We start from the raw sequence: 26,464 nt of genomic DNA on the forward strand, positions 1-26,464 counted from the left end.
GGAATCTGCAATCTTTCGCACGTTCTTTTTTTTCATCTTTCTCTTTTTCGCAAAGACCAACGATCTACATGATCACGTGAACAATAGAACCCGCACCGTTAAATTACCTCTTATTCCTTTGCAGATTTTTGAACAGTTTAAACAGTTTTAATCACTTGTTTGTTTTTTTGTTTTTTTTTTTTTTTTTCCTTTTAGAAATTAAAAAGTGATGGGCTTAAACATGGACCAGTTTTTTTAAATGTGTATGAATTCTAGATTTATATTATTTGTGTTTACATGTACTCTCCTTTTCAAAGCTGCCTAACGAGTCTATGAGCTTCTACTCTCCTTTTCCAAAAGCTCAATGAGTGCAATTATTTTTTTAAATCTTGCATTGCTTTTTTTCATAAATGCATAGTGTTCATTTTAAGGGATAGTTCACACCAAAAATAAAAATCACCCCATGATTTATCACCCTCACGGCATCCTAGGTGTCTATTAACTACTTTCTTTCTTTCAGAACGTCTTATTATTTTGGAGTACTTTCACTAACAAAAATGACCAAGAAATGTCGCTCTAAGTTCTCGCCACTGCAAAAACAGTGTGTGTGTTGTGTGTGTGTACACTTCACAGTTATGAAACAAACTTACTTCTCCTTTCATTAGAAATGCTTCCCAATGTGGGAGGGTAAACCTTGCGGCGGATGCGTGCGTCTGACAGAAACAAAATCAAAGTTGCCCCCAGTTGCAGTTTCCTTTTGGGCTTCAAAGTTTCAAACGGCTATGCTCAGGTTTTCAACATGCTGAAAGGAATCACCTGCCATGACAAAATGTGTTGTAAAATACAGCCGAGATGACACCATATTCCATAATACCTAACTGTCACATAAAAAAAGGACCTGCTTGGGAAGTCATGATTGTTTTCAAAGTTTGTAGAGACAAGCTCCACTCGAAAAGGATACCCGCTGAATTACTCTTACACGTTTTAAAACCATGATCATCACTGAGACAGAAGGAAAGGGTTTGCTGAAAGCACGTTATAACAATTAGACAGATGAATTCACCTCTATGGCATTTTTGATCCCTTTCACTTTGAGCGTAACTTCTTGTAGAATCTCACTGTCTGTTCTGAGGTCATTTTGTGTTCATCTCTGGTGAGCGGGACACCCGTCTCCTGATTCTGTCCTCAGGCCCCATGATGGTAAAGGACTGTGGGGCAAACACACACTTGGTAAAGTCACAATAACACATAATGAACTTAGGTTTCTCGTAAATCAATGACTCTAGATTGATTTCCCATTGAAACACTTAACAGCTTTGCGATCTCAGACCGTATTTTTTGCTCCATTTTTAGGGATTTTCCATAGAGTTAACAAGTAGTAGAGATGGGCCTGACCCTCATTTCTCCACGAGCTTTTGGGATGAAGGAGCTGCTCTTTATATACGCTCGTAATGCCTGTACAGCTTTCTTTACCTGTAATACATGTTATTTAACTAATGTATTTTAAACAGTAGTCACTCTATATACCCAAAGCACAGAATCAGCCATAGAACATTTTAACAAAGACAAGTCACCCAAACTCCTGACTAAAAACAACTGCATCACAGGCCCCTACATCAAACAAATCATAACAGCACAGCTAACACATAGATGTTTTTATCTTTAATATACTTCGACTTGTTTTTGCCTGGCTACAGCAGTTACGCTGTACAGCGCACCCAAACGTAAATATACAACACAAATATTTTACAGTTTAACAAACATCCCTCCGGTACTGTAAACCTAGCAAATATTTTAGTTAACCTGAGACCGATCGAGAGCATGCCATCTCGTTTGGGACGCCATGCTTACACGTGTAAAGAGAGAGAAGCAAGAAGACGCATCGTACTTTCCGAGTAAACGCCACATCTCCAGCTACTTTTTAGTCGTTTCCTGTCTCTTTACTCGCAACTCGAACAACTCTACGGAGTGCCTTAGGAAACGTGCGCGTGTCGTCACATCCGGCTGCGATTAGTAGCGTAAAAGTCAAGAAAGAGATGTCAACTAACGGTGTTTGAACTTGACAGTAACCATGATTTCAAACCGTGTATTAAGCCTTAGACGATAGCCTACCAAAAGTGTAATCTTCCATTTTAACTTGAAACATTATGTAAGCGAGGTGATTGTCAGCCTCGCTTGTGTAACTGTAGGATCTCCAACATTATTGGGTAATTACAGTAAACAAGTACTTAATAAGAATAAAGTACAGTAAGTGCATGAAAGCAATGCTAACATTATTATTGTTTCATTTGTATAGTCTTAACTCGTGGTTAATGTTTTATGAGATATATAACCTTATTGCTATTTAATGTGTTGTTGTTGTTGGTTTGTATGCAATTCTTGCATTTCTTTAATAAAAATCTGGTATGACTGGAGCATTGTGCATACATAAACAGCACGGCTTGTGCACTCCCATTTAAATCATGAAATATGATTATAAACTGTATATATAATATGTGATAAATTGTACATTAGTAAATCACAACAATCCCGTGCTAATATTAAATCTGATTTAATATTATACTTTTATTATTATATGATTTTCTAATATTCATAAAATATTTATTATAATAAATATAAAATGATCGTATATTATTTATTAAAATAAATAGAGACCAACGTTTTCATTTCTTGTGGACGTTTATAAATATACAAATACATCCAATTTAAAAGTTCTAAAAGTAAGTGTAAGCAACTTGATAAATTAAATGAAGTATCTTTATTAATAATGCGGCGCTGCATTATCCTCTGTCTTGCAAGGTCCAAGGCACTGAACACAAACACAGCTACGAGCAAAAATCTGTTTTCATTTGAAGTCATTTTAGTGTTTTATTTTTTGGAAGTTTGATGTTTACATCCCCAACCGGAGTGTACAGAATTTACACCAGCTGATATGAGCTGATAAGTTTGTCATATCAAACTTGTGCATTATTACATCTCTACATAAGTGTCATTTTATTTGAAGGAACAAGGCCTCTTTTACGACCTGATCTTGACAATTATTACCCTTGCAGGACTTGCCAGGTAAAGAGCAAGGGTACTGGCAAGCTTAGACCCTGTATGGACCCCTTTCATGCCATAACAAACAGTCAGCAGTTTCTAACTGCCCAGATGATGCTGTTGTAAAGTGATATGCATTCAGAGACCCAACATTCTTATAAGAGAAAATGATCTGAGTGTTATGTTTGAATGGGGCACACAGTAATGGCATTAACCTTTCAAAGAGATGACACCAAGACTCCCTCTCTCTCATAATGTAACATAAAATTAAAAAGCCAATACCATAAAAGAAAATTGCATCCATTTTAAGATTATGTAACAGTGGAGAGAAACTGGCTTTAACAATTGGGCTACATGAGTGGCATAGCTGAGCTCTCAATATGAGAAAGCTGTCACACTGAGCTTGTCTTTCTATATTAATGTTCTTCCTAAAATTGATACTGTCACTTTTAATAATGTCCTTTTTCCAAAGTCATTTTCTTAGACTGATCCACAGTGGGAAGATGGAGCAGTTTTGGAGGACATCTGGCAGGCACACATCACTGCATCCTCCTCAATCCCAGAGTGCACCAGGGAAGTCCTTCTATCTGCATTTAGTCCTTCTCAGGTACCAACTTCAGCACCTTGCCAATTGCGATTGTCTTACCTAAAAAAATAACATAAAACATCTTCAGTTTTAGTATTTAGATATTATACCTGTCATCAGATTTATTTGATGTGCAAACTGCTGAAAATGTGATGTTTGAATTATCATATTAGATATTCCTAATATCTTACCCTCACCTCTTAAGGTGAAACGTCCCATCTGAGGGAAGTCTTTAAAAGTCTCTAAGCAGATAGTTCCTGCGGCCCTAAGACGGGCGATGCATACTTGGTCTTGTTTGACAAAGCGTGGACGAGTCTTGCTCTTTTCTCCTGTCTTCTTGTCCACCATACAGATTAATGCCTAATTGTGGAGGTAAATAGTTTAGGCTCTGAGTTTACACCTTTTATGTCTGAATGTTTTAGGAGTGCACGCAAAAGAACCTACTGTTATCTGCACTTCTTCTATGCAGGTATGGATGTGTATTACTGCATTGTAACCTGGGCATATAATGGATTTGTGTTCAATAATGACAATCTGTGAACAAGAACAAAGAAAAAAAAGCCATTAAGTCATGCTTAAAAAAGACTAAATCAAATGACCTAAACAAAATATTCTCCCTGTGTTGAAATTCTTACCTGGGCATCAAAAGTGCGCCCTGAGTGGCAGAGGTTCTCAGCATTGCATAGGATAAAGCCTGGGAGAATCTCTTCCTCCTCAATGCCTTTGAGCCGGAGCTTCAGGTTTTCACCGGGTTCAGCGTAATCCGTTTCCACATCATCTGAGAGAAGGCTCAACACTTCCACCGTGTGCTGGGAAATCAGAACAAACAATGTTTCAGACACTGAATGTGAAAATTCAAGAAATGAATGTGAAAATTCAAGAAGATTCATAATGGTTGTGATAACAACAAACTGTATTTGTACATACTATTGTTTTGTACAGTCTTACCCTATTTGGCATCATAATAAGTTGTTGTGCTTTCATGATACTTCCAGATTCCAGTTTTCCAAGCACCACGGTGCCCATGTCCTACACAAAAGATTTTTAAGGAGCATTATAGACTCTATCTGCCGATGTTAGAGGTTTTTTTTAAAATTGATCAGTATTATATTAGTTATATTAATTATTCATGCACCTTTTCCATCATTCAACACTTACTTAAAGGTAATCAAAAAAAACAACAATATCCTTTTTGTTTTTTTTTGTACTTAAAATTTTACTGTTGTGATGCCTAATTTCACTTGTAGCATTTAAGCATTTTTTTTTCTTTTTTTTTAGACGAATAGTATAGAATTTTAAATCTAATCATAACACGGAATAAAACATCTCATGAGAGAGTATAACTATTTGACATTTTGAATTTGTATGAATTCATATGATTTACTTTGTAAAAACTGAAAGCGTACAATTTTTAGGAATAAGCATGAAGGTTCAACCAGCTCTAGCAAGGCTTTAAATAACTTACAGGGATACTCCACCCCAAAATGAAAATTTTGTCATTAATCACTTACCCCCATGTAGTTCCAAACCCATAAAACCTTAGTTCGTCTTCAGAACACAATTTAAGATATTTTGGATGAAAACCGGGAGACCTGTGACTGTCCCATAGACTGCCAAGTAAATAACAGTGTCAAGGTCCATAAAAAGGTATGAAAGTCATTGTCAGAATACTCCATCTGCCATCAGACGAGCAATCTGGGTTATGTGAAGCAACAAGAACACTTTTTGTAAGCAAAGAAAACAAAAATAATGACTTTATTCAACAATTCCTTTGTCAACAGTCTCCTCTGTGTCTCTCCATATCATCGTATGCTCTTCTGTATCATCCACACCACAAGGATACAGAAGAGCATACGCAGCATACGGGGGAGTTTTCTTTGCTTACAAAAAGTGTTCTCGTCGCTTCATATAACCTAGATTGCACGTCTGATGGCAGATGGAGTATTCTGACAATGACTTTCATACCTTTTATGGACCTTGACACTGTTATTTATTTGGCAGTCTATGGGACAGTCTCAAGCCTCCAGGTTTTCATCCAAAATATCTTAAATTGTGTTCCGAAGACGAACGAAGCTTTTACGGGTTTGGGACAACCTGGGGATAAGTGATTAATGACAAAATTTTCATTTTGGGATGGAGTATCCCTTTAATGAAACTTAATCTCATTACATGTGCTGAACACAGGACCTAGTTTAGCTTATTGGTATCATAACACATTTAGTCTCAATGGGAAGAGAACTGCTGAGAAAAACAATTTCCTTCTTCCATTATACTAGAGATAGTTTCCTGCCAAAACACTCCCTCATGCTGTGATATTAAAATAATTGGATATCATCAGCAGAAACTGAGACAATAGCAGTATTTGGAGCAGTAAGACACTCTTGATAGATACTCAGCATATTATTTCAGAGAAACAGATGTGGTTTTGAGGAGCATGTTGCTTATGCAGATGTACTTAGTGAGATTGCTTTTAACTGTTCTAGTATCTGTCAGCATTGCAAAGTCATTAAACCTGACATCAAATGTCAAGATAACAATCCCATCTTTCAATTTACCTTGTATTTATCCACAATAGGCAATCGGATGGAACCATCACTTGATCTGTTGAAGATTGGCAGGCTGTCCAGATGTGGAATGAAAGGTAACCCCCTATACAAGTTCAGAGTTGATGTAAATTGCCAGTTGTCACTCTGATTTCACCTTCATATATACACGATAGCCTGAAAAATGACATGCTATACTTACGTGTACCAAGGGCACAGCTCAGAAGATTCTTTCAGGTTGGCTCCAGTCATTCCAGAGCAGGGCATGAAGTGAATGTCTTTCTTCGGATTAAAGCCCACCTTCTTCAGAAATGGCACTAACTTCTCTTTACATTCCTCATATCTGTGGGGAAATGTGTACTAATTGGTAAAAGAAGGACAAGATACAAGAATAAAAACGTTCTAAATCTATTTTATTCACCTATCCAAACTCCAGTTCACAGTGGGATCGTCCATTTTGTTGATGAGGACTATCAGATGTTTGACTCCAGCTGTTTTGGCCAGCATGGCGTGCTCCCTTGTCTGACCTCCCTTTTCAAAACCGGTCTCAAACTCGCCCTTTCTGGCAGAGATGACCTGAAGAAAAGCAATGTTTTCTTAAATGTCTGTCAATAAAAACTAGACAAAATAAAGGCAAGTTGATTGATTTGTTTTAATATATATCTACACTACCATTCAAAAGTTTGGGGTTGTTAAAAATTGTTGTTTAAATTTTCATCATGGCTGCATTTATTTGATCAAATATACAGTAAAACAATTTGTACAGGGTATACAATTTAAAATAACTAAGCAATAATCAGTCCTGCTGTTTCAAGAGGAACTCACCAGCACTGCCAAGTCAGCTTGGGATGCCCCTCCAATCATGTTGGGGTACAAAGCTTTTATGGCCTGGGGCATCAAGAATAGTAAAGTGCTTTTTCTCAGTTTCAAAGTAAGCTCTTCCAACTTCTACTGTTTTCCCCTTGTCTCTTTCCTCTTGGTTTGTGTCTAAAGCCCAGGAAAGATACCTGCAAGGACAAACAGACGTATGAGATGTCATTTCAACCCAGTCTGCATCATGAGAGCAAACATTTCACTCAAAAAGACATGAACATTTGATGTGCTCACATAGACATCTAAGACTGACTATGCCATAAGGTTTTCTTATCTTAAACAAAGCATTTCAACTAGACTTCATGTTAATCAGATTTGAAGACATTTATAATATTACAAAAGATACCTAATTCAAATAACTGCTGTTCTTTTGAACTTTGACACTGAGGACTGGAGTAATGGCTGCTGAAAACTCAGCTTTGCCACCACAGGAATACTTAATGAGACCATACTTTTCAGTCAGTAGTGTATGAAAAGACATTAATGTCTGTTTACCAAGTCTCTCTATTCTTCTCTTTTGCCTCTCGTTCATATTTCTCCAGCGTTCGTTTGTCCACCATACCAGTTAGATACCTTAATGAAAAACAATTAAATATGCATCTGTTATATCATATATCATAATGTATAACAGGACGTTAGGTCAGTCAAGACTTTATTATAAAAGATCATGGTTGACTCACATAATCTGTCCACCAATTGTAGACTTGCCTGCATCTGTACAAAAGAAAAACAAATCAGACCATAAAATCAATCAATCAAATAAAGAAATAATTCTGGATATAATGCTTGCTAGATCAGCAGGTGTTGTTACAAAGAAAATATAAAAGTGTATATTCCAACACAACACATACCCACGTGTCCAATGAACACTACATTGACGTGTTCTTTCTTAGGGGCGTCCGGTGGAGGAGGAGGCAGCTTGGGAGTCGGCATCTCCTCATCCTCCTCCATCATTTCATCCTGTGCCTCATCCCCACAAAATCCTGTGTCCGCCGAGGATCCACCTCCTGGTTCCTCCTCATCCGGCTCACCTTTCTGCTCCCACGTCTCCACTGCACTGGCATCTGTCTCTCCATTCTCCACTGCAGCTGTAGGGACAGCCACATGAACATGTTTGTGTTTAATGACGCATGATTCAAGGTTAAGATTTACTAAAACACCGACCTGTTCCTGGAAAGTGCAGAAACAAGCCAACAAAAATGCTTCTTGAAATAACTGCCCTTTAATCATAACCCAGTGTAATTTCAGTTGTGTCAGCTCAGCTGTTTAGTAAAACAATGTCATTTATAATAAGGATGAACAAATAGAGCCAACAATATTATGGGACACTATAAAAGCAGTGATGAGAGGAAACCTGATATCAAGGCTAGCTCACATTAAAAAAAAGAAAAAGCTACTACAAGCTGAATTAGAACAAAATATGAGAAAACTAGAAAAACAACAGCATACAGATAAGAGTGATTAATTGGCCGGAATGATAAAAGGAATTAGAAAACAATTATCAGACATGGCAAATGAGGAGACAGAAAAGAAATGAGATTCACCACACAAATCTTTATGAATCGGGTCCCAAAGCAACCCAAAATATTAGCAAAAAAGATTAAGATCACAGCCAAATAAGGATTGTCAATTAACAAAATCAGAGATCCAGAAAGTAAGGCTCTCAATTAGGAACATGAGGAAATCAAAAATCTTATTTATACACTATTATAAAATCTCAGTTTAATCATTCAGAACAAGTCGATAGCCAAAAGAAAATTGACGTTATTTAGCTGAATTAGATCTCCCCATCCATAGGAACTACTCAAAATGGATCATTAAATTCACCCTATTACTAAAAAGAGATTGATAAGGCTATCAGATAGATTGAAAAGCAATAATACCGAGTGGTTACAAAGTTTATAAAGAAGACCTTGCCCCTCTATTGTTGGAATCTTCAATTGGACACTCAAACATGTGCAAAATGTCCTCCCTCATGGAAAGAGGCCATGATAACAGTCATACCACAGGAAGGTTAAAAAAATAAAGAGTTATGTGAGTCTTCATCGTACAATTTCCGATTTTTGAATAGTTGATTATAAATTAATTCAACGTCTCATAATCGCTAGCAAGATTAGAAACCTCTCCTCGCCAGACCTGATAGAATGAGGACCAGACGGGTTTATATAAAAGGTCGCCAAACGCAAAGATAACATCCGGCGTACATTACAACTATATAATTTACATGAAGTCAATAAACCAGAGCACTCCTACAGCCTTAGAAAGTCTTAGACGCGCGGAAAAAGGCTTTGATAGAGTCTGCTGGAATTTTCTTTTTGCGGTTTTGAAAAGAATGGGATTGGATAAAAATATCAATTTTAAATGTATACAGGCCACTATATGATAAACCAAGTGGCTAGAATTAAAATAAATGGGCGACTTAACAGACAGATTCGAGCTTCTTCAGAGGGGACAAGGCAGGGATGCTGTCTGAGCCCCTCCCTATTTGCCTTGTTTATAGAGCCTTATTAGGCTCAGTAGATAAGACAAAGTAAAGAACTTAAAGGAATCACAGTCGCCAAGGGATGAACATAAAGTTAGGTCTCTTTGCTTTGCAGATGATATTATCAAATACCTCTAAGCAATCCGGAATTATACGTTTCCTAAACTCTTAATGTTACTAAAAGATTTGAGGAGGGAAATCTGGGTATAAGTCAAACATTTCAAAAACCCAAGTTCTTTGTATAAAATATAGACCAGCTGACTCAATCAGGACGATCTTACAAATTAAATGGGATTCAGGAAAAATAAAATATTTAGGTGTTATCTGACTAGAGAACTGAACACGATTATATGAGGCTAATTATAATAAGGTTAATGAAATTATACAAAAAGATCTGACAAAATGGGCAACACTAGTTATGGATTTAAGTTCAAGGATAGAGGTGATAAAAATGAATGTGTTGCCTAGATTGCTGTACTTATTCATTTCACTGACAATTTGTATACCAAAAAACTCAAATTGATAAATGGGAGTAAACAAGTGAGTAGATTTATTTGGAAGGGGGCAAGACCAAAGGGTTAAACTCAAAACACTCTACAACTAGAGAACAAAAGAGGAGGACTTGCCCTTCCAAATTTTAAAGAATATTTCCTAGCTGCCCAGTTGAGATATATAATTTATTGGTGTGTTCGTCAGAATATTACTCCAAATGGAACAAATTGAGCTTAACTACGGAACATGCCAACCACAAACGAGGTTGGGCGAGGAAAAAAACATCTAACCAACCTATAGAACCAAATCCTATAGTAGACACAAAAGAATTAAGATCTGGTGGGATGTACTTAATATATACAAAATGGAGGGGGGGATTGTAAATTGTTGATCTGGCCATTGTACTCTCCAAAATTCAGAAGTGGTCAGATGGATAACACATTTACAAGATGGGCTGACAAGGGAATCACCGCAGTGTGTACATTAACAGAGAGGAAAAAAAGTTTAAAATCTTTTGAAAACTTGAAGAGGGAATTTGAACCTGAAAAACGTGGCTGATTTATTTAGGTATCTCCAACTAAGACATCTTTATAATACAGACATTGAAAATCATCTTTCTCAAGAGGGTAGTAGAATTAATAGATATGATCGCAGGGGCATATAGAATTTTTTACCTTCGAAAATTGTATCCAGACTGTACAAATGCTTACAAAATTGCAATAGGTTTGACTCACTATACATAAAACAGGAAATGGGAAGCAGAACTGCAGCTTAAACTGTTCAGAGGAATGATTGGCATTCGATCTGTCTTTTACAACAAAAACTCTACTAGCTCCCAGACAATGGAGAGAATTTGGCTGGAAGAACTGGTGAGATACTTTATTACAACCCTTCATCAAAAGTAAACAATTAAACAAAAAAACAACGAGTGTTGGAGACTCTGCAGGGAAGTCAATGTCAATCATTCTCATGTATTTTGGTCATGTATAAAGATTCGCCCCTACTGGGAATCTACTTGTAACAGAAATGGAAAAAAATTTGGGTTACAAAATACTGAATGACCCACAGACTCTGTATTTAGCCTGTTACCTAAAGATGTTGTGAGAGGGGAAGACTTTAGCTAATTAAAGTGATGCTGATATCAATTAAGACAGTTATAACGAGGAATTGGTTGAAAAGTGGAGCCTTTGAGTCTGGACCAATGGAGGAACATATCATGGAGGAAATATATTTGAATGGAAAAAATGACCCATGACCTGAGGGACTGGAAGCACATAAATGTAAAAATACGCTGGAGGAAATGGACCTGTTATGTAAACTCATTCAAATGTATGATACAAATGGAAGTAGCACCCCTACCAGTGTGTTATTTTGTTCCTTGTGAAATTAAAAAAATGCAAAAAAAAACCAAAAAAAAACAATGTCATTTAGCTTCATCTCAGGAAATGTTTTAAAAAATGTAAATGCTGCTTATTCTAAAAAACAGCGAAGGAACCTCCCTGAAGACAAGCAAACAAAAGAGACTGTACGGGCTAGTAAGGATTATTCACTAAAAATGTAAATATATTCTCATTCATTTACTCTAATTCACCGGTGATCTGTTTTTTAAAACCCAGAAACCAAACCACAAAACCCTAACCCATAGGATTTTTCATATAATTTCTAAAGAGGTGTTTATAGGCAGGACAAAAATAACTATTTGGTCATCATTTACTTAAGGGATACTCCACCCTAAAAATGAAAAATTTTGTCTTAATATCACCTTACCCCCATGTCGTTCCACAAACCCGTAAAGCCTCAGTGTGTTCTTCGGGATTTACAATTTTAAGATATTTTGTATACTATATATGTGTGTGTGTGTGTGGTGTGGGTGTGTGTTTTCGTTCGCTTAGAAAAAGTGTTCCCGTCACTTCATATAACATATTGTGGTCTGATGGCAGATGGAGTATTCTGACGAAGACTTTCATACCTTTCTGGACCTTGACACTGTTATTTATTCGGACCAGTCTATGGGACAGTCTAAAGCCTCCAGGTTTTCATCCCCAAAATATCCTTAAATTGTGTTCTGAAGATGAACAGAGCTTTTAAGGGGTTTGGAACGACATGGGGTAAGTGATTAATGACAAAATTTTCATTTGCGGATGAAACTATCCCTTTAACCTCAAGTCATTCTAATATTATATGACTTTCTTTCTTCTGTGTGAAACAAAACAGAAAAGGAGGTTTTTGAAAAATGTCTCTGTGTTTTTTTGTCCATACAATGAAAGTCAACGGGTTTCGATTTTGTTTATGTTAAGTTCTTCAAGATGTCTTCCTTGGTGTTATGAAGAAGAAATACACATAGGTTGGGATAAGAGTATATGATGACATAATTTTTTGGGTGGTCTATACTTTTAAGAATGCCAAAAAAGGAAGAAATCAATTATCATTGTATTCATTTAAAAAAAAAAAAAAATCCAACTGGCAATTAAACGGACAAATCAAAAACTGTTTATTAATTCACATTTAACCCCATTTTTAAAATGCAACAATTAAATTAACTGAAGTTGTATGGACTACTTATTGTGGGATACATGTATGGTGCTTTTGCATCCTTTTTTTTAAGTGTGAAAGCTTCATTTTGCCTTTCATTGCAGTTGCATGTAAAGACGCGACCAGCAAGGGAGTCTCCTTTTTGGTTCCCAAAGAAAAGAAAAAGGAGTACATGATGGGTGTGAAAACAGCATGAAGGTGAGTAAAAAGATGGCAGAATCTTAATTTCTGGGGTGAACTATAAGCCAGTAGTTCTCAACAGTGAGCCATGGTCCACTAGGTGGCCTCGAAAAATGTCAATACAAAGTATTTTTAAAAGTAAAAGTAAAGGGGGGGAATGTTGTAAGGCCTAATGGTTAGAGAGTTCGTCTCATAACGCTAAGGTTTGTGGGTTCGAGTCTCTGGCCGGCAATACCATCGACTGAGGTTTGCCTTGAGCAATAAGGCACCGAACCCCAACTGCCTCCCCGGGCGCAGCAGCATTTTGTACATGGCTGCCCACTGCGTAGGGTGTGTGTTCACGGTGTGTGTGTGTTCACTGCTGTGTTGTGTTGCACTTTGGATGGTGTTAATGCAGAGCATGAATTCTGAGTATGGGTCACCATACTTGGCTGTATGTCACTTTCACTTGACTTTATTTAAACGACAAATTTATATTAAAATAATCTAAGACGCTTTAAAATGTTATTGTAAAGATGCAAAGATGTGAACAATTTTGCATAGATAAACTGAAGGCCAGGTATGTTAGTTGGATACTTATATGTCATTAAATCTAAAGTACCAAAAAACATATCAGCTTAGATATAAGGGAATTAACAGAGCACTTATGGGACAAAGGGGAGGAGCCTTGGATTGCAAAAAAAGGTTAAGAAGCTCACTGCAAAAAATAAAAATATTTGTCAAAGAGGACAGGAAAGAAGGAATTTTCACAAAGCCACCTGATTTTTTATTTACATGCCCATTACAAAATATATGCACGTTTTATCAACTACCACTTCAGGTGAGAAACTAAGCAAGTCTAACAACTGATTCACAGAAGGAGGGAGCACAATGCGGTCGTCCTGTAGTGAAAATCTATGCTTTAGAATCACGTTGTACAGCTGCGAATACAGGGTCTGGGCCGTTGCACCCGATTCACCTGTCGGAAACACTAGTCATCGGCTTCTCAGTAGCTGGGGTTTGGAAGGGTTGTTGTACGTGGTGTAGACAGAGATAAAAGTAGGGCCTGTACTTGCATTGAAGCACATGCATGCTGAGTGTAACAAGCCCAAGTTGCGCCCTCTGTATGGGCTTGATGAAGACGCAAAGCATTAGAGGCAGTGCAACACTATATCAAAACACAAAACCCAAGCAGAAAAGCACAGTCTAGCTTGTGAACATACCCACAGGGTCTGAGATGTCCCATGCTGGCCACTGCATCGGCTGCCTGCGGACAGAGACAGACCAGAGGGGGGGGTGTGAGGATCTGAATAACATTAGATTATAATGTTATAAATCTGTTTTTTAAGAATTGTTATATTGGGTTGTTTAAATCACTATTGTGGATTATATACATTCCAATTTACAAACAGAAAATGTTGACTGTAATATTACGATTTTCCTCAAAGCTGGTGTGCAAACTTACCCCTGTAATTTACAAAAAATTATCTACATATCCTGAAACAGACAATTATCCGCAGGTTCATTCGGTCTGTATTATTAGAAGTGTTGCACAATTGCGGCGACCGAGTTGGGTCATGGGACATCACCAGGGGGGCGACCAGGTTCTGTGTAGAATTTAACAACAGCTGTGAAATAGGATACATAGGGTCTTCTTTCTGTGGAAATACACACATAATATTAACGATTAATACAAAGGGGGGTTTCATCGTATGTTTCCGTGTAACATAATTTTAATAAAGGAATTCTTACTATCATGTATTAATAAATAGACAATCAATGACGAGGAGGAACAGAAGATATCCTGGTGTGAAGTCGGCGGCTTAATGAAACCGGCCACGCAGGGCTAGCCGGGTAGTTAGTTCATGAAGGGCTCAGCAAGGTGTACTGAAAGTGACAACTCTAAACAACCATTTATAAAGTACCCAGTAGATGACGTACAACTGGACTATGTGATGGAAAATATAATACAAAATATCTTCTAGTCGGACAAAGAAAACATAGCGCTTAACTAACCGCATACATCTCTAAGAAACTTAAGCCTGACTATAAAACATCTTCCAGCAAAAAAGCCCGTTTATGGGCAGACCTCATTCAATGCTGTCAGTCGGTTTATTAAACGCTCGTTAGTTTAACCATCGGGACGTAGGCGGTTTCCGGCTGGATCTCGGAAAAGAAAGGAATGTAACGAATTCCGGAGCGTTCACGTATGAGCCCGAGTGAAGGGCGGGGACTGAAGTCGGTATCAGCCGTGGCCGACATCGTCCTCCTGTTCCCAACGAATCAGGGGCTGTGTCTCTCGAGTCCATAGTGGCTTTAACTCGAACTAGCCTGACTTTTCTAGCGGGTTGCGCTATAACCCACGAGGTCGGGTTCGACTAAACCATACATTATGGGGTCCTTCCTAAATCTATATGTTTTTTCAGTATCTATTCCAGGTAAAATGAGAGATTGCGAAACGAGGCTGAAATGGTAGCATGAGCCGCCTAGTCTTCATGCCGACACCATGGATACGATAGTAGCGGATCCTGGATCTTGCATGCGCACAGGTGCAGAAACGCCCCCCCCCCCCCCCCCTGGACTGTGAAAAGCAGCGACCGTGTGGATAATAGCCACATTCAACAGCGTTTTCAAATTTAAGGCCGTGTGTGGTAATGCTATGGTAAGGTCCTGCGTTCAGAAATGCAAATATAATATTAACAGTAAATACTTTTTAAAAGTAGGTTTTTATTCAATCCGTTTTTAATTGAATTAAAATTAGCATTGATAAAATAAAATACTGTACCATTTAAAATTTCACCAATACATAAAACAAGCTGTGTAGTGTGTAAGACACAAAGTATAAATTACAATGTAATAAACAGATATGGACTAACAGATGTGTAAGGTAAAGAAACTGGTTCATATGATTCTGAACAGAATTTCAAACTGAAGGCATCGAGGTAGTGGGGAACTTGCGAAGGTAATATAAATTTAAATAAGTGCATTCCTCAGATTTTAGTCTTGGCATCTGTTATTCCTCCAGCGTGACTGGCCAAAAGTTCAGCCTAGTTTTTCCTGGCATGTCTGGACTGTAGAAAAGCACGAGGGTTTTATTGATGCAAGCATTGAGAAAAAAAAAAGAAAAAAAAAAATAAAAAAGAGAGATAATCATAAAAAAAAAAAAAAAAAAAGAGGGTTGGAGATAATCATAACTCTAAATATACAAATATATTTACCTAACAGTTTTAATGTATGGATAAAATTATGCATCGTATGTGTTCCTCTTAGTTGAGAAACAAAAGGAAAATGGTAACACTTTACAATAAGTTCCATCTGCTGGCATTAGTTAACATGAACGTACAATGTAATGACAAAAATACCTTAAAGCATTTATTTATCTTAGTTAACATTTTACTAAAAATACAATATTAAAATGCAAAGGTTGTATTTGTTACTATTATGTAATGGACACAATGAAACTAACAATGGACACAGTTGTATTTTGTTAATGCTCATTGCTTGCATAATGCATGACTGGATATTGAGTAATGGGACCTTACTGTAAAGTGTTATTGAGGAAAAAAAGGAAAATCTTGAAATTAACCTATCAAATATTTTGGGCAATTCTCAATTCAGCACGTCCTTTCCTCAGGCTGATGGTTGTGTGGTGGAGGCATTGTGCCGAGTATGTGATCCTCCAATGGGCTTTTTGGGATCGCTTTGCTGTTGAAATCTAAAATCAATAATAATCAAGTTTCAAAATCACCAGCATTCTCTCTCCCATTTGGTTTGTGTTGTTCCTACTTACGTCATTCCAGCTCCTGGGATCTTGCAGTCATCGGGTTACCCTGGTAAGCAAACACTGCAACGTGGTGTACTCTATATCCAACAAATTACCATACTACTCATTAAAAGAAAGTCAGAAAATAAAAGTTAACCTCAAAAATCAAGAGCTTACTTAACTAAAGATAAGACTGACTACCATCAGTTTTATTGGTCAGGTCTATTATATGAGTAGTTTTTCTTTCTCATTAAGATATATACAATATATATATATATATATATATATATATAATACCTTCAGAGATCTTCTGCAGCCTGGAGAGCATCTGTGCAAGCTTCTGCTGTCTCTCAGCCAGCTCGCCTCTTCCAGAGAAGTCCACCCGGAACAGAGCCATGATTGAGTCTATTATCTATGGAAAATTAATTGTTGATGGCTACAAGATTAAGTAAAAATCACTTCCTAAAAATCAGACCTTAGAAAGTGTCTTTCTTCTATTTTACCAGAAGCTTGAAGACACCTCCTTCCTCGTGGAACTTGGCTGCAACAAAGTCTAAAAGTTCCATCTGATGCTCACCTATGAATGAAAAACACTTTTGTGAATCTCATTGGCTGGCCTGTTAAACTCCAATGTAAAACAACATTTCAAAAGTTCTGCGAGGGATGTTCTTACTCGTATATGCACGTGCATATAGCACATTATCCAGTACAGCTTCCATGATCCACGTGGAATCTGTCAGCTATGTCCTTCAGCCTCTCAGGCCGACTGGTGTTTCACAATTATTAAGGAGAAAAAAGTTTAATATGGCTTTTCCATATTGAATAGGATTAGTAAAATGAATGTGACACAACGCAAGCAAATGCAGAAAATGATACAAGGTGTTTTCAGAATCAATGAAGATTATCTTTCCTCCTGTGTACCCATATTCACCAGGAAGCTGAGCAGTTACTTAAGAAAAAAACAGAACATGAAGTGACATTAATGGTCTAAAAATGAGACTTAAATTCCACATTTAACATTTCCACAATACACTCCATTTTTGCTCTTACCACACAGTGTATGAGAGAGTTGAGTCTTTCCAGTTCTGAATCTAAATGGAGCATGGGAAAAACAATTTCTAAAAAACATGTAATTTTGGCAGAACTAATGAACAGAAAATGCATACCAATATAATTTTGGTTCGTAATCATAACAGCACCCTACCGCCAAAAGCCTCAGTAATAGCCATACTCTCCACACCACCTCCGAGGAGTTTGCTGAACAAAATATGAAATAAAGCATTTCTGGTGTCATGTGACTTATATCAGACGAAATGTTAAACCCTTCTTTAGTACCGCACTCCATACATGATGTAGGAAATATGGATTTTGTGGCCACGAATTAAGAATTTGTTCCCACAACTTACTGTGTGGCCCTGTTTTATTAATTCCTTCCCTTCTTTTAGTTAAATCGTGGCCACAATATCTAGTTTTGTTTCCTCCACATCATCTGTGGGGCTTTGTGTTTTAGGGCTATAAACAGGATGTTATTTCTTACTCAAACTCCAAACTGCCTGTTGTGATGTGGAACACTTGCTTCCTTTTTATACTGTATTCAGATGCTGTCTGAAATCCACATATCTGCATGCAAGAAGACAAAATTTAATGAATGCACAATACATAAATTCAATCTCCTTCATCAAATAAATGTGTTATATACAGTGCCCTCCATAAGTATTGGAACAGTAAAGACAAAATAGCTTTCTCTACTTTGGAGTCAAGACATTTGCAAATATGATTAAAAGATGAATATGCGACAAAAAAATACAGAATGTCACATTTTATTATTAGGTCTTTCAACACATACATGTTTAACCAAATAAAAAGGACAGCATTTTTAGAGTTCATCCCATTATTTGATGTGAGCAGTAAGTATTGGAACAGTTGAATTTAAGGCAGATGTAAAAGATTAAAAAGCTAGTATTTAGTTGCAGATCTCTTGCATGCAATCAGAGCAGTGAGTCTGCACCCTGCAACAACCATAGACATCACCAGACTCTTGGTCTTATGCTTTGAAATGCTTTTTGTCCAGCCTTTAATGCAGCCAATTCCAACTGTTGCTTGTTTTGGGAGTTTCTGTCTTTAGTCTCCTCTTCAGCTGGTTGAAATTAATGTTCAATCAGATTTAAATCTGGAGATTGATTTGGGCAATCTAAGACTTTACATTTCTCTGCCCCGATAAAGTCCTTGACTGAACTGGCAGGGTGTTTTGGGTCATTGTCCTGATCCAATATGAAGTGCTTTCTAATGAGTTTGGTGGCATTTTCTTGAATATTGATTTCCAAGATGATTTTGTACCCTTCCAAATTCATTCTGCTACTACCATCATACATTAGGTCATCATTAAAATGAAAGAGGTCCTGTTCTAGAGACAGCCATGCGTGCCCATGCCATGACACCACCTACACCAAGCTTTACAGATGAGGTTGTATGTTTAGGAGTCATTTGCAATTCCCTTTTTTCTCCACTCTTTTGCTTTCCAATCACTTAGATAAAGGTTAATCTTTGCCTCATCGGTCCATCAAATCTGTTCCAAAACTCTACTTCCTCACATTTATGAAGAATCTTGCCTTTCTATTTCTGGTTCTGATCAGAGGTTTGCATCTTGCTGTGTAGCTTCTGTATTTCTGTGTCAAATTCTCCTGCGGACTGTAGATTGACAGAGCATCACCCCAGATTTCTGGAGGTTGTTGGTGATTTTACAGGCATGTATTTTAGGGTTCATTTTCACAGCTTTTATGATTTGTCTGTCATCAACTACTGTTGTTTTTCTCAGCCGATCAGTTTGTCGTTGGTTGCTGATGTCTCCGATAGTTTCCAAACTCTTGATTTCTCCATGCCCTTTGTTTTTCCTGTAGTTCTAATTGACTTCCTTTTTTCTTTTAGCATCCAAATTGCTGCTTTTCTTTCAGAGTCGGCTTCCTCGTCTTCATCTTGGTTTGTGTGTGTCATCATCGAATGCAAGACTTAGAATGCAGAAGCAATGGATATAGCTGATAAGACACATTCCCTGCTTTTAATTTTCTGAAGAATTAATGCAACAGAAACACAGCTGAACACTTAGAAAGACCTGTGGAGGCAACTGTTCCAATACTTATGCTCCCATCAGATAGGGAGATGAAACTCTAAAAGTGCTGATCTTCTTAGCTGGTAATATCAGGAACATAGTGCACAGTAAAGTACAACATGAAGTCCAGATACTATAGTGTACTCATATTAATCTTTTAATCATATTTACAGATTTCTTGACTCCACAGCAAACAGAACCATTTTGTCTTTACTGTTCCAATACTTATGGAGGGCACTGTAAATTCCAGGAAGCCCCATCATCAAATTACCAGCAATTTTCCAGCAGCTTCCTTTATTTTGTCAACTTTAGCCTCAGACAGTCCCTTTACATTACAGAGAGCGCGGCGTGTGGTCATCTGGATGCCTTTCACAGTACAAATGCCTACAGACTTCAGTTTCTTGATGTCAGCCACGTTCTTAAGATAGAGGGATACGAACCACCGAGAAAACCGTAATGATGACATTTTTCATAACTTTATAATAAAATTATCATCACTTACAATCCCATGCTTCTGTAGGAGCTCAATGTCTTGAAAAAAGGATTCCTAAGGGGGGGAGTTTTCATCATGTTACACACAACGTAAACAAGTAAAAAAATATATTAAATTCTAATTTAAAAGTTTCATATTTTCCTTAAATGCATTTTGAAACTACATCCTGTGTAAACACAAGACCTCACTAACACGACTGAAATGATTGGCTAGCTCACAGAAATTAATGTGAATCACCTCATCTTCTTGGTACCCCGACTCGTCCTCCAAAGCCTGGTCCTCTAAAGCTTTCATACTATGTATATGTTTACAAAAAAAAAGAAGTTACAATAAAAAACATTGTTTAGAAGGCCAGATAACCGTTAAATACAGTCTGCAAGTATCTAACGTATCATTTTTTGGCTTATATTTTAATCAGCTGCCTGTTAACAATGTTAGCCGTCTGTTTCAAAAAAACTTGACTCCTGTTGTAACTGTCACATTACGCGTTAGTGTCATGTTCCTCGTAAATGTGTAAAATAATAATTTTGATCAAAATAAATTAATACAAACGAAATTTTACCTCACGTTTATCCCTCAGAGAAAGCTGACAGAATCTACTCAAATCAGTGATCTCGCGCTGGGTGACGCTTAAGCGCGCGCATCTGTCCCGCGCTCATCAGGTCAGACTGCTGTGACCTGGATGTCACACGTAATTTACGTAAGTTTCAGCTTTTTAAATATTTGTGATTGATTTTTTTAACTGTTAGAAACATATATTTAGGTGGTTTTGTTTTTCTCTTTTTTTTTTAATCTAAAATTGACCTGTAATTGTACAAAAAATATTTTTTTATAACCCCAGGTGACAGATACGGACAGAATTTTATTATAACTATATACAGATTGCGTCCCAGAATTTTATTATAACTATATACTTTTAGATCTGTCTAAGACTGTTTTAACCTTTAATACTGAGAAAACATGTCAAAACATGAAAATCTTATAAAAATTAATAAATAACAATAAATAAGTTTGTTTTTTACTTTTTTTCCGGTAAACTATGATACCCTAAACAAACAGCGAGTTAATAATAAACATTTCTGCATTTCTTGAGTGGATTTTCTTTTTTTAATAGGACTTTTAAACTGACGTTATTCCTTTTCGTGACATCATTTCCACCTATGAAAACTGTAAGAGGGCAAATAATAATTATTTTATGAGGAAATAGTTTTTTTTCTGGGGGCTTATTTTATTCCTCGTTAAACTGTCCATTGCTGTTAGTATTAGGTTAAAAAAAATAGGTATTTTTATCAAATCATCACTGGAGTGTCCAACTGAAATATGACTTTTATTTGCATGAATATGTGAGGTGCACTTCACCAGTCTGGTTCTACTCAAGTATCAGAAAAAAAGTATATTATGTAATAAAGAGTATAGACAAAAGACAAGGACATTGGAGAACTTGTTTTTATTCCTGTCATGTGGAGCAAACATTATTATTCACTGAAGTACACTGTTTTCAAACATTCTTTCTTAATTATTTCACAACGGTTCTGCACACTGTATGGCTTTTGTCTGAGGAATAACATTGCAGTAGCTTTGCATGGTATTAGTTTAGGGTGATGATACACTGGGCAACTTTTTGAGCAATGTTGCTGTTAATGGGCAACCAGCTGAGACACAGGGCACATAAACGATCTAAAGTATCAAGAAATCTGCTGCCCATTCTTAATGGGAAAGTGGCCCAAGCAACATTGCTCAAAAAAAAGTTAACCAGTGTACCATCACCTTAAAAGACACTGTTGGCAGAGAACCACTTCTAAAGGTTTTAACATTTATGGAACAGGAACAAAAAAAAAAAAAAAAAAAAAACATAATCTGTAGACCAAGAAAATTTCACAATCAATATTGGCCTTGCGTGCCCTCATAAACGCTGAATGCTGTTATAGATTCTCTGCACGTCAGTGTTGATCCGGTGTTACTATGGCCCACACTGCACCGTAAACACTCTCTTAGAAATATAATGCACCTACAACACAGTCAAAGTTTTCCCCAACAGCTGTTATAGACTCTTTCTGAAAGAAATGTTATTAGATAGCTATAATAAAAAAAAAAAAGTAAAATATCAGAGCTTGGACGACATGTGCAGGATGTTTCTGTGAGAAAGGCAGAGAGAGAGGGAAGTTCATAAAAGTTATCAAGGTCTCCAGTGTACACAGAAACTATACAAAGTAACGACTTCTTTCTTTCTCCAGTTCTTGCTCCCTCTCTCTTTCTCCTTCTTCTTCTACAACTCACGGATGTTACAATATATACATCACAGCTTCCCAGGAGCAGGAGGCATCATTCCAGGCATTCCTCCAGACATGCCAGCATTTGGACCCAACAAAATCTATTAAAAGCAGGAAAGGAAAAGGAAATAAGAAATGAATTCATATTTCAATGAAAAAGTCACATAATATGCATGCTTTTCAGTAAGGTAAATAACATCACAAACTTTGATTTGAAGCAAAAAAGCATTTGAAAAGAAGAGAAAAAGACTGCGTGCGAAAGAACTACAAATCCTATGAAGCATTGCAAATAACATACATCCGAATTAAAACAATGGAAAAATACTGAATGTTGTTGCATAGGGAGACTGACCCTGTTACGTCATTAGCAGTGTTTTATGCCAGTGTACAGCTCTTTTGGCATTTGCTTTTCATGATTCTCTGATTGGTGGAGATTTCTAAGCATAATCATGGGTAAAGTCATTTTCTACCATTGAAATTATGCAAGCTGTTATCATCAACAAACTTATATTCCATCAATTAACAATCCTCATGGCTTAAAGTAGATTAAAAGATTTATAAATAACTGCAAAAAATCAATTTCCTTATGGACTCATCCAATCCAAATTCAGTGTCAGAACAACTGATTTCATTATATCATCAGTACTGTTGTGGGTTTTTTGTTTCAAACACATTCGTTACATAACATGCTGCTGTTTTTGCAGTGATTCCATAACTCTTTAATTTGTATTGATAATCTTTTGATATAACATAACCCATGCTGTTATAGAAGATATAGGCATGCAGCTCACCTCTATTTAGATAGGTATGTAATTGCAAGGAAGTTGTTCGTATTTATGCAGGACTTTGGTGCTACTTACCTGTCTCTGCTGTTGTAGTTGTTGCTGTTCCAGCTGTAACCTCTCAGTCTCAAATACAACTGGCAGAACCAGAATCATGAAGGAAGTAGTACCGACCCATAGAGCTGAGCGGGAGAAACTACAAGAAAGCGTAAAATGGGAAAAAATATACTGAAATGTCTAGATTATTTCTACAGATAATGTGACAGTACGGTTTTAAGCATAAGATACAACTGCCAGCACCTCACCTGTAAAGTTTTTTGGCTACAGACAGCGAACTCTGTGCGGATACTTCAGCTGCTGATCGCAAAGATTCTGGAAACATCTCCGTGAGACCCCACAACCTCTCCAACAGGGTTTCATCCAACTGGGAGAGCAGGAAAAAAAGTTGGAGCCAAAGTAGGAGTCAAAATGCACTCAGTGGAAAACCTTATTCCTCATGTGCAGGTAAGCAGGTACCCTGCATTTGACAATTGACTGGTTCTATCAAGAGTGTGCAATCTTAAAATATTATATTCTTTGTGTATATGAAATATTAAGATTGATATAAGATTTATATAAAAACTAATTATTGCCCTTTAATATTAATCTCAACAAGAAATAACAGTAACTTATTTTAAATGGATTATTTATTTAAATTGGTAATTACTTATACAAATAATTATTCAATCACTCACACACACACACACACACACACACACACACACACACACACACATATGTATATATATATTTTTTTATTCCAAAACTTAATTTTATATATATATATATATAAATATGTATATGTATATATGTGTATATGTATGTATATATGTGTATATGTATGTATATATGTGTATATGTATGTATATATGTGTATATGTATATATGTGTATATGTGTGTGTGTGTGTTTGTGTGTGTGTATATATATATATATATAATATGTATATACGTGTATGTATATATATGTGTATATATATATATGTGTATATGTATGTATGTATATGTATATGTATATATGAATTAATAAATAAATAAAACGTTTTATATATTTTAACGTATTTTAGGCCAGGTTTGACCGGCTAAATAGCTCATATTGGCTATGCAAGCACCAAACAAATTAATAACTTTAGTCTGTTTCCTTACAATTTCCTATATCTTGACAATTTCATAAAGTCAAGCAAAACTGTAGAAGCAATCAAGTACCTCTTCGTCCTCATCATCACCCTCGATCTCGTCTTCGGGGGGTCGTGTCTCCCCACTGCCAGAGTCTGGAGAGAGCTCCTGGATCTCGGCCATTTAAATATGCCACTAGTCACTTTTCGCTATAAATGTTATATTATAATTGTGAAAAGCCCTCAGTGATGTTTCAGAGCTTCACAATGACTTACAGCCAGAGAGCACGCATAGACCTGAGGTCACTTGGGTTACACGTGAGGACGGATTTACTTCCCCGGTTCCTTGTAAGGAGGCACAAAGACATGTTAGGACACCTATCGACACGGAGGTCTTACTGCAGATCATGACCGCGTGTTAGTGGACGACGAAATAGTGGAAGATTGTTGGTTTTATTAATGTGAAGTGGAAGAGGAACTGAAATTACGTAGATATTCACGTCACTTCATACAAAAAAAAAAAAAAAAAAAAAAAAAAAAAGAGAGAGGAAATACGGCTTCTTAAAAGTTTTCAAGTTAGTGACCGCGTGAGTTTTATTTCTGGTCACAGTTGTATCTGATAGGAATGTATCTGTGGTTACACTTTGTGTACACTTGAACTATTCAGTCAATTTTGTGGGAAAAAAATAAACCATTTCTTTTTAATTATACTGTATTTCATTTAAAGTAAGAGTTATTCAATTACTTATTGAATTATTACTTATTAGTTACTTTAAAATAAGCATCTCACAAATATGGTAAAATACATTTATTAATATCAAATCAAATACGTTGTTTATATTTTGATCACAGTATATTACGAGAAAAAGTGGTCTTACCTTAATAGCCTTAAAATATTGTATTTATAAAAAGTGACATCTGTACATATTGTGTTTTACGTGTGCTCTCCTTTATGGAGCTTTGACAGTGACATCATCTTTTCATGAAATTTAATGCTTCATTAAACCATTTCAATTTACAAATTCAGGTGGCAATAACTTGCATATGAAAACATTACAATTACATATGTACACAATTACATATTTATCTAAAAAACATTTATGTGGGTTGAAGTGTTGAATTTATACAATACAGGGTGGATTCATGTAATGTGGGACACTGACTAATGTTTGACACCTAAGCTTCAGTGCATTTGTCTATTCTTATACAACATTAATGCGAAAAAGATTGGTGTTGCGTTCAAGCAGGGGTTTCAAGCTAATGAAATAACTTGACATTCGGAAAATTGTCCTAAATGTGGTCATGAAAATCATCAGTGAGGAAGTACCACTTGTGAAGTTCACTCAAAGGTCAGTGACAGACACAATGAATGATATAAATCTGTTATAAATAAAACAATGTTCTAAATTATCAAATTATATTTCTGATGCATTTGTACATCAAATGTTGCAATAATATTAAGATGTGTTAAGAATATTTTCTATTTAAAGCGATCTTTGTTTGAAAAGGATGTTTCAAAAGTAGGAAGGCATGTTTTGACTAATGTGGGACAGTCAAATATAGTATGTTATTCAATTGATAAAATGCACATAAAGAAAGTTAAATGCATGTATTTTTGTTAATTTTATGCAACAATATTATTTGTTTTAAGATCCAAATTGAAAATGTAGAGATTACAAGACAATGGTATCCGGAACCATAATGAGTCCATGGCAAGGACTGCTTATTTCTGTTATGAAATGTTTTATCGTTACAATTTGCTTAACACATGATTTTAGAAATACATGTTCCATATTCTTACCAACCATGTGCAGAGTATAGATGTTTGATATCAGTTCAATATCAAGACATTCCATGTTCCAAAGTTTAAATATATTTTTTAAATTATGAAGTTATTTTGCTATCTTTATTAAGTCCAATTTTATGTTCATTACATGGTTATTATTATTGTTGCTGCCAGAAATCAGACTTTTTTGTATTGTTTTAAATAGTATGTTATTTCTGTTATATAGTTGTATTTAACATTCCAAATGTTAACATACAGGCTACTATATATATTTTTTTAAACAAACTGATGAGGACAGAACACACTGTAGACCTACTAAATTAATTAACCATGGGTATGCACATTTAACCAGGAGTGTTAAATGTGAAGCTTGCTTGGTTAAAATAAAACTAGGCCTATTTATAACCCAAAACATAATGTCCCTGAT

At 36.3% G+C, this 26,464-nt stretch overlaps 1 protein-coding gene and 2 pseudogenes across 1 annotated transcript; all 3 read right to left on the reverse strand.

The window, feature by feature from the left end:
* Nucleotides 1–2,817: 2,817 nt before the first annotated feature.
* LOC122146992 lies at nucleotides 2,818–13,947 on the reverse strand (annotated as a pseudogene).
* A 1,728-nt stretch (nucleotides 13,948–15,675) lies between these two features.
* Nucleotides 15,676–20,714, reverse strand: LOC122133914 (annotated as a pseudogene).
* Nucleotides 20,715–21,479: 765 nt separating this feature from the next.
* LOC109053222 (mitochondrial import receptor subunit TOM22 homolog) lies at nucleotides 21,480–24,587 on the reverse strand. The gene is made up of 4 exons (XM_042767498.1): nucleotides 24,343–24,587; nucleotides 23,405–23,523; nucleotides 23,178–23,295; nucleotides 21,480–22,418 (listed from the first exon to the last, which is right to left on the reverse strand). Exons 1-4 carry the CDS (start codon nucleotides 24,433–24,435, stop codon nucleotides 22,344–22,346), a joined length of 405 nt encoding a protein of 134 aa, XP_042623432.1. The 5' UTR covers nucleotides 24,436–24,587; the 3' UTR covers nucleotides 21,480–22,343.
* Between the last annotated feature and the right edge of the window lie 1,877 nt (nucleotides 24,588–26,464).

The sequence above is a fragment of the Cyprinus carpio genome, chromosome A12 (genome assembly GCF_018340385.1).
Source record: "Cyprinus carpio isolate SPL01 chromosome A12, ASM1834038v1, whole genome shotgun sequence".
NCBI classification, from domain to species: Eukaryota; Metazoa; Chordata; class Actinopteri; order Cypriniformes; family Cyprinidae; genus Cyprinus; species Cyprinus carpio.

Coding starts and splice junctions, on each gene's coding strand:
- LOC109053222 (XM_042767498.1), bottom strand. CDS start 24,435: ATGGCCGAGATCCAGGAGCTCTCTCCAGACTCTGGCAGTGGGGAGACA. Junction 23,524..24,342: donor GTGATGATGAGGACGAAGAG/GTACTTGATTGC, acceptor CTGCTCTCCCAG/TTGGATGAAACCCTGTTGGA. Junction 22,419..23,177: donor AACTACAACAGCAGAGACAG/GTAAGTAGCACC, acceptor TGCTTTTAATAG/ATTTTGTTGGGTCCAAATGC.